This window comes from Trichosurus vulpecula, chromosome 8, assembly GCF_011100635.1.
Source record: "Trichosurus vulpecula isolate mTriVul1 chromosome 8, mTriVul1.pri, whole genome shotgun sequence".
Classification (NCBI taxonomy): Eukaryota; Metazoa; Chordata; class Mammalia; order Diprotodontia; family Phalangeridae; genus Trichosurus; species Trichosurus vulpecula.
In genome coordinates, this window is record NC_050580.1 from 213,958,398 (window position 1) to 213,974,017 (window position 15,620).

At 38.1% G+C, this 15,620-nt stretch overlaps 1 protein-coding gene across 1 annotated transcript in view; it reads right to left on the reverse strand.

The window, feature by feature from the left end:
• Window positions 1–6,219: 6,219 nt before the first annotated feature.
• Window positions 6,220–15,620, reverse strand: part of LOC118827971 (potassium channel subfamily K member 16-like) — a 33,544-nt gene continuing 24,143 nt past the window's right edge. The window contains exon 5 of the mRNA XM_036734331.1: window positions 6,220–6,554. Coding sequence (XP_036590226.1) covers window positions 6,220–6,554 — 335 coding nt within the window. The remainder of the gene's footprint in view (window positions 6,555–15,620) is intronic.

Genomic DNA, 15,620 nt, shown 5'->3' on the forward strand with positions numbered 1-15,620 from the left:
TGATGGACATAAATTCCACACGGATCGAACTTATTATGCCCTTACATGGCAAGAAAGCTGAATCAGGGAATCTGTGACCAAGCGATCCAAGGTCAATTTTGGCCTAGACTTACCTCTTGTTGGCTAGGGGTTGGGGGTAGGGTGGGGAAGAAAGCTGCAGGGAAATAGGAACCAATCACATAAACTGATCTGGCCCCAGGGCATCTTTGTCTTCTTTTAGGTAAAACTTCCCCATGCTGTGAGTAAGAGGAAAGAAGCTTCATCAGGGAAATGCTAGTTCTGTTACAGACCCAATCCTGAGGTCTTACGTATGACCAGATACAAATATATCCCAGAGACATACCTGGTCATTTTTTCATTTATGATCAAAGCCCTTTCTTCCACCAGATTTTCCACCAAAGCTGTCTTCGTTTACAGGCTAAGCGGATGTGCTCCATTGTCTCCACTTGGAAAGACAGGATAATGGAATAGGGATTGATAGATTAGGTATTAGGAGATTTAGGTCAATCATTTACTACCATAATCAAGTTATGAAAAGTTGATGGGCCTCAGTTACCTTACCTATAAAATGAGAAAGTTAGACTATATAATTTCTTAAGCTCCTTCTATATCAAAATGCTACAATTCTATGGTACTTATTTTTTAGTACATTTAGTACAAACTTGTAAGGAAAAAAAGTAGCTTAATAATTATAAGCTTAGGAAAGCACCTGGTTGTAGACCTATGGGATGCCATTGGATCTATCTGTAGTCCAATTTTCTTCTCTTTTCCTGTCATGGTGTTTAATTTCTGATGTAGAACTATACGCAGATTTAGTCAGTTAGCTATACATTTGGGAGGCCTTACTGCCTCTCTGGGATAATATGTTTTCAGGGTTTCATTTTGGGTCTCAAAATCTGCTAAAGACCTGGAGAGAGAGTTTCAGAACCTAGCTTCTGGGAAGGTCTTACTGCCTGGGCAAACATACTCTATCACTAGTGAGCAATCCTGAATAGGAATAAGGAAGGGGTGAGAGCCTAATGTGTTTGGAAAGCCAACACGTTGATGTTTGTCCTACTTGGCAGAGCCCCAGGAGCACTTGTGAGAAATGTCTATACAAATATAATTAGGAAGTGCCTAAAGTTTTGAATGTTTTTTTTCCTGTGTTTCTCAGGGGCCTCAAACCTCAAACCTCTTGTGCAATGGGTCTGTACAACTTTTTCAGGAAGTATGGGGCCATCATTCTATCTCTGGTTAGCAGGATGGATGGATGGATGGATGGATGGGGAGGGAGGGTGGGAAAGACTGTCAGGGTGAAAAAGGGAGAGATGCAGAAGAAAAAAAATCTCAAACTAATGCAAGGCTTCTTAACAACTGTTCCCTCTCTAATAAGAATGCCTTAGGAAGATGCTCCTTTTAGTTTTGTCATTTTCCTAACCCTAAGGCTTTCCCTGCAATAATTAAATGGTATCATGTAATGGGAGTAATTAGCTGAACGGATGGGTGCTATGTATAGGAATTCAAGTACAAATATTGTTCATATTTGTGACATTATAATGTTATACAGGGTTCTCAGTTCCTCTAGCACAGTGCTCTTTGCAAAGACAGTTGGAAATGTTGGCAAAACAAGGACAAAAAAAATGGAAGCCACATTAAAATAGCAATAAAAATTTAAGTTAGCTTTAAAGAAATAGTACCCATCTATGGAGGACCAAGGGTTGGTTACATTCAACAAAAAGATGCAAATCAATTCAATTTAATAAAAATTTATTAATTGACTACTATTGGCAAGGCACTGTGATTGCTGCTGGGGACATAATTACAAGTAAATCCATTTCTGTGGGAGCTAACAACTCTAGGATGAATAACTCTAATAAAAAGAGGCTGAGTTCTCAAATGCCTGGGGTGGAAGTAGGAGGGAGAAAAAATAGATTTTTGCTGCTTGGAAAAAAAAGTTTAAAAAATTTTAATTTAAAAAAAACTTTAAAGGAGACTGAGATAAGTGCAGAGAATTCCAGGGAAAGTGCTTTGACAAAATTGAAGATGAGCCAGAATAGGACAAGCTTCATTATGGAGATAACATCTGAGGTGGCTCTTGAAGAAAGGGAAGGATTTCAAGAGGTGGAGGCATCCTTGGGGTGGAGGAGGGAGTTTCTTCCTCATATCAGGGGTGGCATGAGCAAAGGCACAGACGTGGGACAGATCAAAAAGGCAAACAGGAGCTGAAAAGTAATCAAATTTGACTGTAAGTTAGACTTTGAAGGGAGGCAGTATAACATAAGGATAGTCAGGTAGGATAGAGTCAGAGCAACAAAATCTCTGTGTCTCAATTACCTTATCTATAAAATTTAAAAGCTGGATGGATCAGAAATATATAATTTATTTAATAGACACTGAGGATTTTGAAGAGAGGAGTGACACAATCATACTGATGTGTTATAAAGGTTATTTGGACAGTGCTTTGGAGGGTGGATTGAAAAAGATTTCAAATGGAAATGAAGAGATGATTTAAGAGGTTATTACAGTGGTCTAGATGAGAACTGATGAAGGCCTCAACTAGTTTAGTGATGGGCAACTAGGTGACAGTGGATAGAGTGCCTAACTTAGAGTCAGGAAGACATGAATTCAAATGTGGCCTCAGACACTCACTAGCTGTGTGACTCTGGGCAAGTCACTTAATCCTGTCTGACTGAGTTTCCTCATTTGTGAAATGAGCTGGATAGGGAAATGGCAAATCATTTCAGTATCTTTGCCAAGAAAACCCCAATTGAGGTCATAAAGAGTTGGACATGAATGGAACAACTGAACCACAACAACAAGAAGAATAGTAATATTCAACTTCCCAGAAGTTCAATATGCACTATGTACAAGGGTACCAAGGACACAGAGAGAAAAAGAAAAAGAAACACCATTCCAGTCCTCAAGGAGCTTATACTCTACCAGGAGATACAACATGAACACCAATAGGTGAATGTAAAGCAATTCGAAGGGGCAAGCATGAGTGACTGAGGGATCAAGAAAAGGTTTGAGGAGGGGGCAATATTTAAATTAAGCTTTGACAGAAGCTAAGGATTCTAAGACTCTGAGCTATAGACAGTGTACCTATGAGGCATGTATGAAAGCATTGGAGGCAAGAGGTAGAATTCCAAACTCAGAGTACATAGAATATAGGAAGGGGCATAACGTATATTAAATCTGGAGAGGTAGGTTGTAGCCAGACTGCAAAGGACTTTAAATGCTAGGCTAAGAAGTTCCCATTTTGACTCTTCCCTTGAGCCATTATTTAAAATGATGAGGTACTCTCTTGATCCAGAGAACCCCACAAAATCATGCAAGTCAAGGGGTTCAGATCTTCAAGAACTTCAAGAACACCCGTGAAACAGCCTGAACTATCAAGGGCATGCATATCCAAAAAGCTACCAAGTATCTGAAAGATGTCACATTGAAGAAATAATGTGTTCCCTCCCGTCAGTATAATAGTGGAGTTGGCAGGTGTGCCCAGGCTAAGCAATGGGGTTGGACACAGGGTCATTGGCCTTCAAAAGGAGTGCTGAATTCTTACTGCATATGCTTAAAAATGCAGAGAGTAACACGGAACTGAAGGGCTTGGATGTGGATTCTCTTGTCGTTGAGCATATCCAGGTTAACAAGGTTTCCAAAATGCAAAAGCATACTTACAGGGCTTTTGGTCGAATCAACCCATACATGAATTCTCCTTGCCGTATTGAGATGATACTTACTGAAAAGGAACAAGTTGTTCCTAAATCAGAAAAGGAGGTTGCTCAAAAGAAAAAGATATCCCAGAAGAAACTGAAGAAACAAAAACTTATGGCACCAGAGTAAATGACATTAGAGTGAAAATAAAAGTCAAACGAAAACAAAACAAAAAAAGAAGTTAAAGATTTTTGAGCAAGAAAATGACATGGTTAGGCTTATACTGTAGGAAGATTATTTTTCAGCTATGTGGAAGAAGAAGAATTGGAGAGGGTAGAGACTGGAAGCAGGGAGACTGTTGTAATAATCCAGGTAAGAGGTGAATGGGGGTGGTTGACTGTGTGAGGAAAAAGGGACAAATGTGAGAGTTCTTGTGGAGGTAGAGTTGACAAGAGTTGGTTGCAGGGGTAGTAGAGGAGAGGAGCCAAATTTGTGAGATGTTGTACAGGTAGAAACAACGGGACTCAGAAACTCATTGGGTAAGAGGCATAAGGGAATGAGAAGAGTCAAAGATGCGCCTGGGTGAATTGAAGGGTAGATCTTAGGAATTAATTAATATATTAATGTAATGTATTAATATAATTAATAGAAGTAGGAAAGTTAAGGGAAGGGGCAAGTTTAGTGAGGGAAAAGAATTCAATTTTAGAGGTGTTGACAATACCTAGCATGTGGTGGGGAATATAGTACTGTATCTCTGGAGAGAGGCTGAGGGTTGAGACTATGATTTGGAAGTCATCATCTGAATAGAGGTGAAAATTGAAGCTGTGGGAGTAGAAAATTTCACGAAGGATTAGTGTATAAATAGAGAAGAGAAAAGGGCCCAGGACAGAATGTTGTGGAACATCCATGTTTAAAGGATGGGATGAGAATGAGGAGCCAGAGACAGGGAAAAAAAACCATTTGGGAGGAGAATTATGAGAATGCAGTGACATGGAAGTCCTGGGAGGAGAGGAACACTGCCCTCAGTGTCAAATACCTCAGAGAGGTCAAGGAGAATGAGGATGGGAAAGAGGTTGTTTAATTTAGAGATAAGGCTATCATTAGTAATCTATTTCAGATATTAAGCCATCTTGCAAGGGGCTGATGAGTGAATACATGGCAAGGAAGTGGAGATTGAGCATAGAGTACTCTTTCTAGGAGTATGTAGTTAAGAGGGAGGAAGAAGATAAGAAACTCTTTTGAGGGGGTGGAATTGTCAATGGAAGGGTTTTGTTTGTTTGCATTTTAGGCTAGTAAGGACTTGGCCTCCCACCCTCTCAATCACCTCTTTCCCTCATTCCCTCCCACACACAATGATGGGGAAAAGGCAACAATAGAGATAGAGGGAGAGACCGAAGTTGCACAAGAAAGAAGGGCACAGAAGGGCATAGGTTCAAGAGTACAGGTAGAGTACAGGTTAACTTTACCTAGAAGAATCACCTCTTCTTCCTGAACCTGGAGGGAAGGAGTTACATATGGCAGTGAGCGACCAAGGTTCTGTACATCTTTTCTGCCCAGGGCTCTCAGAACCCTTGGAGTGACTAATTTCAAAAAGAAAATGTGATCCCCTTTTCTGGACAGCATTCTAAGGCTGAATTTAGTCACAGAAAAATTCTCTCATTGAATATTCATGCAGTTCTATTTCTCAAGGAGCAGAGGTATCTGCAGATCCCATGCCACACTTGTTTGATTCTTTCCCAGCTAATGAAAGGGAGTTAACATTATTTATTCCCTCCCCAGCCCATCTTTTACCTTGGTTCTCAAGACCTTCCTTTCTCCCTAGTGTTCCCAGTCCCTTGGGACATGGGACAGGTGCTGATTTAAAGTTGTGCTCTTGGTTTGTCAATGTAATGTATAGGTCATTTAGTCTGTAAAAGGTGTTTAAAGAGGTGGTTATCTGGGGGCCATTTATAGGCACAAAATGTCTGATATTTCTGTACTCTGAGGTACAGGACAAGCAAACACTTTGAACTTTTGTGGCTTTGACAAATATTTATTGAAATGGCTTCTTAGATATATCATTGAAGATAACAGATGACATAATTCATCACCAAAAATCTGAATAGTCTTCAAACTTATTTCTAGAATTTCTTGATAATCAAAGAATCAAGACTGCCCCCATAAGGACTTAGAAAAGGAGTAGAATGGCAACAGGACCCTGGATATTGCCCCCTAAGAAAAATGTAAGTTCCCTGAGGGTGTGGAAAATTTTCATTTTTGTTTCCATATCACCAGAGCCTCACATAGTACCTTGTTCACAGTAAGCAACTAATAAATGTTTGCTGAGCTTTATTGAGTGGGGACCTAAGTTTGAATTATAACTTTGCCTCTTCTTTGTTTTGTCTTGGCCAAGTCACTTAGCTTCCTTGGTTCTCAGTTGTTTTTGTTTTTTGGTTTTTTTTTGTCTGTAAAATGAGGGTGATTTCTAGGGTCTCCTCTTTTAAAAATAAATTTATTTATTTTTAGCATGACTATCATCTTCTCAAAACAACCTTTTACAAAATATAGCTCACCAAACACCACAATATAGTTTCAGTTCAAGAGGCATCACAAGACGGATTCACAAAGAAAACTGGTTTCTTTCTCTTCTCCATTGTCCTTTTCTTCTGTTTCAAAAATAAATTTCTGAGGACTTTCTTTAGTGTCCAGTGGTAAGGTCTCTTTAGGAGAAGGGCTGACACACTGGAATCTTTTCAGGCTTCTCCCATTTTCTCTTCCTACTTTTCCTATTTTGTGGAGGTCCTCAGCTATCTTTTTTTCTGTGTCTTCCAAAACTCTGGTCAATAAGTTAAATAGAAGAGCAATCCAGGCAAGGCCAAAGAGAATCCAAATGGCTACCAGGGCTCGATAATAGGAACAGTATTGTTTTCCAGGCTGCATACCTAGAAGTAGGAAGTAAATCAACAAAAATTGACTTTAGTGTCTATATTTCTTTCTTTGTACACATACCAATTTCCAATCATAGTACGGGGCATTCTCCATTTAACAGCCTTCACTTCTTCAAGTAATCTTCATATTTAGGGGGTGGATGCCACCTTTCCGTGCTTAGTATGTGGACTTTGAGGACTACTGCAGCTGAAAATTTCATCACCCTGTGCCCAACCTGGGAATGGCCTTTCCAGACTTAGCAATAATTGTCCTCAGATGGCATTCAAAGCCTTTCATAGCCTTCAAATCAGCTAGTCCAGCACCCTTACCCTTCCAGTCTTCTTATACTTTAAAATTTTTTGCTCATTTCAGTCATAGCCAACTCTTCGTGACCCCATTTGGGATTTTCTTGACAAGGATACTGGAGAGGTTTGCCATTTCCATCTCCAGGTCATTTCACAGATGAGGAAACTGAGGCAAAAAGGGTTAAGTTGACTTGCCCAAGGTCACACAACTAGTAAGCATCTAAGGCCACATTTGAACACACATCTTCCTGACTCCATCCCTGGCTTCCCTTTTCACCTCCTCCCACCCACCCAGATACTCTATGCTCCAGTGACACTGGTGTCCCTACTGTTCCCCACACAAGACACTACATTTCCTAGACGTCCCTCAAGCCTGGAATTCTCATCTTCCTCATCTCTGCTTTCTGGCTTCCTTCAAGCCCCAGTTCAAATCCTACCTGGTACAGAAAGTCTTCTCAATTCCCCTTAACTCTAGTGCCTTCTCTTTGCTGATTACCACCAAACTGTCTTTATAGCGTCTTTGTACATAGTTGATAGTTACTTGCAGGTCAATTAGGCTGTGAGCTCCTTGAGAGCAGGGGCTGTCTTTTGCCTTTCTTCGTATCCCCAGTGCCTAGCACACAGTATGTGTTTAATAAATGTTTATTGATTGACTCAGATGACCAACATGCAATCTATCACCAGACCAAGCCTTTTCAGGTTTTTAGAATCTGCCAGAGCTTATACCAGCATTGGCATACCTTCAATAATCCAATTACATCCCAAGTCATCAGATTAAGACTTTAGGAGCTATTCAGCAATAAATAAATAAAGATAATTATTTGACTTAATCATAGATTTAAAGAGATAGAAGAGACCTTAGAGATTATTTTATAGATGATGAAACTAAGTCTCAGATTAGCTCAATGACTTTCCCAAGGCCACACTGTGAGTTAGTAATACGATCAGTGATATGCTCACAGCCCAAGCCTCCCAAACACCAATCTCACTGTTTGTTTTCCAACTGAAAAACAATAAGATATGAAGAGGAAGTTTTTAAAAAAACTGAAAATATCTATTAATAAGAAAACTCAAATTATGTAAATCAAAGTACCCACAACTTGAGGTTAAGTACAACTGTTATTTGATTCTCAGGTTGAAAAAACCCATTGGAATACATTGATCCCAGATGCTTGGCTTTGGGTGCTTTTTCTCTGGGCACCCCAAAGAACACAACTAACATTTTGGATACATGTCAATGTGACCATCAATTTTCTATTACTATTGCCTGATAATTTTAAAATTAGAAATGAAAATAGATTATCACACAAAGTATGATTGTGATGGAATACTATTGTGTCATAAGAAATGATGACCAGGATGCTCTCAGAAAAATCTGGAAAGACTTACATGAACTGATGCAAAGTGAAATGAGCAGAACCAAGGGAACATTGTATATGATAACAGCAGCATTGTAAGATGATCAACTATGAAAGATTTAGCTATTCTCAGCAATATGATAATGAAAAATGCTCTGAATGTAGATCAAAGCATACTTTTTCTTTCTTCTATTTTTCTTGCTTTTTTAAAAAAAATCTGTTTTCTTTCACAACATGACTAACATGGAAATATATTTTGCATGACTATATGTGTATAACCTATATCAATTTGCTTGCCTTCTCAATGATGGGGGGTGGGAAGGGAAGGAGATAAAGAATTTGAAACAAAAAAATTTCAAAAAACAAATGTTAAAAGTTGTTTTTGCATGTAATTGGGGAAAAGTTTTATACACACACATGTATATATTATACATATATTATACCTAACATATATTATTATATTATATATAATATATACATATATATAATATACATTATACAAAAGTATTCCAAAAGAGGTTCATATTAAGGGAATAATGTTATGCCCTTTCAACTGGGCATGGTGGATAGAGGAAGATCCAAGTTCAAATCCTACCTTTGTCAGCAGGGTGACCATGGCAAAATCACTTAATCTCTGAATCTCAATTTTATCATTTGTAAAATAAGAATAATAATGCCTTTTAGATGAGATCGTGTATACAAAGTCCTTGGAAAATTTTAAAGCACTATATAAATGTCTCCAGGAAGCATGGCATGTTTAATAGAGAGCCAGCCTTAAAGTCAGGAAGACCTGGAACAGGAGACTGTGTCTGACTCACATTGGGGACGTGACTTTGGGCAAGTTGCTAGATCTCTCAGGGCTGGAAGCAACTCTCTAGAACTATAAACTGCATAAAAATTGAGGATTTGCATTGGTAAAGAAAGTAGAACACCCCATACAAATGTAATCATAGATTCAGATGCATTTCCATTTTTATATAAATGTCATCATTATCATCATCATCATCATCATCATCAATACCATAGGCTTTCATTCCTAACAATTTCACTTGTTTTCTCTTTCAGGTTCTGGCAGCTTTGGATTTAGGGTCACTCTGCCTCATTTAATGCAGTTATAAATGTGAAGGAATAATATTATTTTCACAGTCACTGAAGCTCTGTGTTGCCCTTTGTGATCTCATTAAATAACCAACAACATAATTATATATGTTTTATTTCCCCACTGTCCTCCCCACCTCACCTCTGGGGCCTTTCAAATATAGATGCTGTTGTCAGTAAGAACATTAACCATCCAGAGTGTGATTTAGGAGTCTGCCAAAGACACAATTGGGATGCATGTGGCGTCCTGTGGCTCGTCAAGCCAGAATACATCCACAAAATCTATTTAAATGAAGCATTAACACATACGGAACCAGGACAGTCTAATTTTGGCTCCTCCCAGTTGTTTAATGAACTGGCTTCTGAGGTGAGTAGGTGGAAATCCTGTTTCCATACAAAACAATTGTCTATTAACAATCTATTCTTACCAGCTGGTGGGAAAACACAATTTATTTATGATTTTGTCAAGGCCAAGGTCTACTAACCCTGTTAATAAACTGGAAAAAAATCTTAAATAATCAGTGAATTTTTTCTTCTTACACAACAGAACACAACTGGCAATCTTCCAAGCCAACGGATCAAGACACATGTTCCATATAATACAAATAGTTTAATATCTTCCAAAGTTGCATACCTGCCATTTAAGTAAACCCATACCATTTGGTTAGTCTAAAGTAATCCATTCTCCAGTGAAGTCTGAGGGATTTTGGTCCTGTGGAGTTAGTTAAAAGTATTTGTAATGCAATATGTCTGCAGGCACATGTTAGATCATAAACATTGCATAATGTTGACATAAACAAGCAGTAGACATGTAATGGAAGAATCTTAGATTTGGTCCTCTCCATAATCTTTGGTATTTATGTACTATAGTGCCTTTCATCCAAAAGAAATCTTGAAAAACCAATGGTTGTTAAATTTCATTGTCTCCATTTTGTAGCAGATTAATGAAATACAGAGAGATTAAGTAATTTATCTAGTAGCAACAAGGGAGATAGTGGTAGAGACTGGAATAGAGCCTAGTGAGTCATATGTCTCATCTAGATTTCTGTCCTCCAAGACCTAGTTTGTAGAAAATTTCCCACCCATCTCAACACATAGCACATCAGCGTATGTGGTCAAAAGGCATACTTTTCCTCTGAGACACTGGAGATTGAGCTCATTAGTAAGAGAGAACTCTCTCAGGAATAAGGCTTTGCCTTTGGCTCTCAGCATTTAGTGGGACTTCACTTGTCCATCCCTGGCCACTTTATTAGCACTGGAGTAACTGCTAATTTTTTTCTTATTCTCTTTTTGGCTTTAGAATATTTCTGGTTTTAGGTCACACTCTGTGGGAAATATCCTTTCACAGGATACTTGGTTCAACAGGCATTGCTTTTAATGATGAGCATTTGCTAAAACAAAAAGCAACAACAAAAAAGACCACCATAGAGAGAAACGCAGTTCATTGTTTCAGCATCTGTTGTCGATGATAGGGAGGTAGAGAAATTCTCCAAAAAAAATTTTAAAAATCTAAATAAAATCAACATACATTTTAATACTCAGTTATCTCGGTGCAAATGTGGGCATAAAAGAAGGATAGTAAAAAGGATGCCAAAAAATATGTCTTAGGAGTAACAAATAAGAGTAGTCAAAGGCTCATCAACTTTATAGAAAACTCAAGCCTTTATATCACGAGTGCTTTCTTTAAAAAAAACAGGGAAATAGTACACATGGTGAACAATGAATAACATCACAATTTTTTATTGTATTCTAAGTTGGGAAATCACTAGTTTGTAATGTGTGTCATTTCTGAAATAGTCATATGTGTATACAGACTATTAACTCATTAGAGCAAAGACAAAACTCCTTTTCAAACTAGGCAAGATGAGAAGATACTACATGGAACACTATTTAACCAGTGTTAACACTGGAAAATGAGAAATTGTTAGAAAACCAATTGACGATATATACTATCATCATTTTCTGAGGAAGTCTAACAAATGTAAATCAGTCAGGACAATGAAGAGACCAAAACAAAAACAAAAGACAAGAAAATCCCTTAGACAGCAAACACTTGAACTCAATGACAAGTAAGGGTAGCACTTGTTTAGAAAAGAAATCAATATTTAACACAGGAGAATGGAGGAAGAGTATGAGCAATGTCTCCCTATAAAACAAGTAGAAACAGTAGAAGGAAAAACAAAATTCTTAAAAAGGCATAACAGAGATAGATGTTTAACAACTCTCTGATCGTTAATATTAAGTGAGACATAAAACAGAGAAGTTTATTGTTGGTTGTAGATATTTGTTATTGTCATGTAGGTGTCTGGAGAAGGGAATAAATTGAAGAGAGATTCCCTATAACCCAGACTCTCCTTTTTGAAGATGACATTGTTAATTGCATCAAGCCTTGGAGCATTGATGAGTCATTTAAAAGAGATCCATGATAATTCAAAAGGGTTCAACCTAACTATTCACACAAGAACACTCAAATAGGTGAAAAATGTCTATTGTACAGACAATGATATTCAGTTGGATGGACAATCCATAGAGTTGTGCTCTCTCTCTATCTCTCTGTGTCTCTTTGTCTTTCCCTGTCTCCACCCACACCTCCATGCATACACATACCCATATAACACTGTATTACTTGCTGGTCCAATTAACTGGTACAAGAATAATTGACTAGGTGGAAGAGAGTGGGCTCAGTTGCATTTGGGAAATTGTTCAGTGCTTTTAATGATCCGAAGCTCCTTCCTGAAACAAAGGCTTATCTTTCATTATCAATATTATTTCCGATGATGCTTTGCAAATCATGAAATATCAGTCACTAAAAATTAAATTACAAGTCACACAAAAGGACAATGGAGAGGTGCATGATGGTTGTGAATAGACTGCTGGAGGTTTTTTTTTCTTTTGGACCATTGAAGAATTACTCTGGAGCAGCCATATAAAGAATTTGAGAGATGGATGACTAGAAAAGGAGATGGAATAGTCATATAGTGAGAGTGAGGGTAACTTAAGAGCAGCATGTGTAAAAACCAATTTTCACCCAATGGCAAGAAATCTATAGGGAGGCCCCTAGAATTTTGATTGGATACCTCTCCAATAGCACAAGAGTTAACACAGGATAAGAAGGCTAAGTTAGATTGTCATGTATTCTGTTAGAGGCAGTAGTCACATTGACGAGATTGTATATCCATCAAAATATTGAGATAAGCTGCGGGTGCCTGCTTTGTAGAAATTCAACCTTAAGGAAATCTACAGAATGGAAAGAAATGAATTTATAATTAAATAAAGACATAGAGATCCATATGCAATTGAATTCAAGGAACGGAAATTCAGTCTTGCCTGTGGTGGAAAATCATAAATTTATTCATCTTCTTTTTATAATACATGGAAAACCTCAACCCCTTTAGCTATAACATTCTGAGATCCTGAAAAACTTCCCAGCTGGGAAAGCTTTATATTGAAATTCTTTTTGTATTTCATTAAACCAACTTCCATCTAGGGACCCACCTTATATTAAATTCTGATGTAGAGTGAATAGTGGTAAAGTGAGCTTGAATTGTAGAAATTAAATCAATTTCTGAGAAGGTGTCCATCAATTGGGGAATGGCTGAACAACTTATGTGTACATTGGATTAATCAATCAATTGGTCTTTATTAAGTGCCCATGCCAGGCACTGTTCTAAGTAATGGGGATAAAAAAAGAGGCAAGACAGTTCTTACCCTCAAGGAGTTTTTAATCTAATGAGGGAGAAAATATGCAAATATATGCGAAGCAAACTACATTCAGGATAAATAGTAAATAATTAACAGAGATAAAGCACTAGACTTAAGAGGGATGGGGAAGACTTCCTGTGGAAGGCAGGATTTTGTTGGGACATAAAGGAATCCAGGGAGGTCAGTAGTCAGAGCGGAGTAGAGAGAGTGTTCCAGGCATGGGGTCAGCGGAGTGTGAAGTAATAGAATACTATTGTACTATAAGAAATGATGAAGGGAAGGGCTTCAGAAAACATGGGAGGATTTGTATGAACTGATGCAGAATGAAATGAGCAGTACTGGCAGAACAATTTAGACAATAGCAGGAATAATCCAAAGACAAACAGCTTTGAAAGGTTTAGGAACTCTGATCAATACCAGGACCAAGGGCAGTTCCAGAGGACTCAAAATGAAACATGCTACCCATCTCTAGACAGTTGTTTAACTCAGAGTGCAAATTTAAGCATATTATTTGGGGCAGCGGATGGAGAGGGGGAGCAGTGTTAAGGAAGAGAGACACAGTCAGTGCAGGAATTTGTTTTGCCTGACTATATGTGTTTGTATCATAGTGTATCAGAGGTGTTGTTTTTCTTGCTCTCTCAACTGGGATCAGGGGGAGGTAAGGTTAGGAGTGGGGTGGAAGAGTGGAAAGGAGAGATGAAAATAACAGAAAATTTAATTTTAAAAAATTAAACCTGTCTACCCAGATTCTTACCAGAGCAGTGAAATCATCTCTTTTTTTTAATTTCCTGTTGGTCCAAAATTTCATAACTTAGGCATCAGAATACTGATTTGCTCAGCACAACAAAAACATTTATTATTATTATTATTAGAATTATTATTATACCTGACATTTATAAAGTGCTTTAAGGTTTGCAAGAGTTTGTATACATTCTGTCAGTCCTCATAACAACCTTGCAATAATGCTGCATTATTCTCCTCGTTTTACATTCGGGGTAATGATAGAAGTTTAGAATTACACATCCTCAGTCAAACAGCTAATAAGTATAAAAGGTAGGATTCAAATCTAGGTCCTTCCTGATTGTGAGTTCAATGCTCTTTCTAATATACCATGCTTCTTTTTTTTCCTTAAAGTCCTTTTAAAGTTTCCCAGACACAAACCACTCCATTTCAGGCAAGTACACATGGATCCAACACATGGCTACTGTGTAAGCTTAAAGCTCTAACAGAATCACAATATTCTTCACTTGAAATAGGCACTTTAAAACAGAGATTTAATATGATCTCTTCCTATCCCCAAACTATTTGAAACAAACAGCTTATACCATGATGATGTAAGATGCCACACCAAACGTAGGTTCCTTATGTACTTTTCTAATAAAAGGTTGTGCCCTGCAGGGATACTGTGGCAGGAACAGCTTGTGAGCAGCATGCTTGACCCATCATTAAGACAGAGAAAACATTAGAGGAAATTCAGCACAAGAAGAACATTTCAATTATGTTTACACACAGCATGAAAACTAACAGAGGAACAAAATATGGGTCAGATGTTATAACCATATGCATCCACTTTCAGTGGCATGTCACCTGGCAAAGCTATAACCAGGATTCCTTTTACCCAGGACAAAAACGGTAGAAAGGGGGCAGGGTGGAACAGGAGACATTACAATGGGGTAGGGAATGGGATGGGGAAGTAGTCAAAGGCAGTCCAAGTATTCTCATTTTATAGCATGAGAGCAGCCCCCAGAAAGGCCAACTTATGGAATTGAAGGGGAGGGGCAAGATGGGCCCTGGGGAAAGGATGCTATGGCAAAAGAACCATGGAGAAGTCAGGATAAGGATCAGGGCTTCATCGATTGGCAGAGGACTGCAAACCCCTGTGGGGAGGAAATGTACTTTTCCAGATGCCAATACCTGGGGAAAATCTCTGGTTGCCCTGCCCTAGTTAGTGGCTACAGCCATGTTCTCTCTTTTTAAGATTCTCATAGTGGACCTCATCGTGTAGTTACTGAAAACAGTGAATAGTTACTTAGTCAGTAACCAGATAGCTGTGTGACCTCACTTAAATCCAATTCACACACAAGCCAAGACATCACCCCGTGATGTCATTGGTCCTGTTCAAAAATGAAGGATGAACAACAATAACAAGCTGTGTGACCTAGGGCAAGCCACACATCTCAAGACTTTAGTTTCTTTCTCTATAAAATTATGGGTCTGTTTTAAATGACCTTGAACTTACCTTCTAGTTCTAAAATCAAGGATCCTAAGACAGGATCCCAAAACAATTTTCTTTTCATTCTTCTGCATAGATGTTTGTGAGACCAATTTGATGGGATGTCAGGGCCCTCTGTCAAATGTCTTTATTTTAATTTACTAGCACTCAATTATCCTATATCTGACAGTGATCCTATATGTAGAAGAATATATTCCTGCAATCTCAATGCAGTATTTTTGGTGAGGTACACCAAAAATGTAGAGTTAATCTTTATAACAAGTGTGAGAAATAAGAAGTTTTCTGTTTCTGTGGATGGGCATCTGAATATTGGCAATTTCTTGTAGACTTCATCATACATTCTTTTAGTTGAAAGAAATGTTTTCAGTTTGGAATATCCTTTAG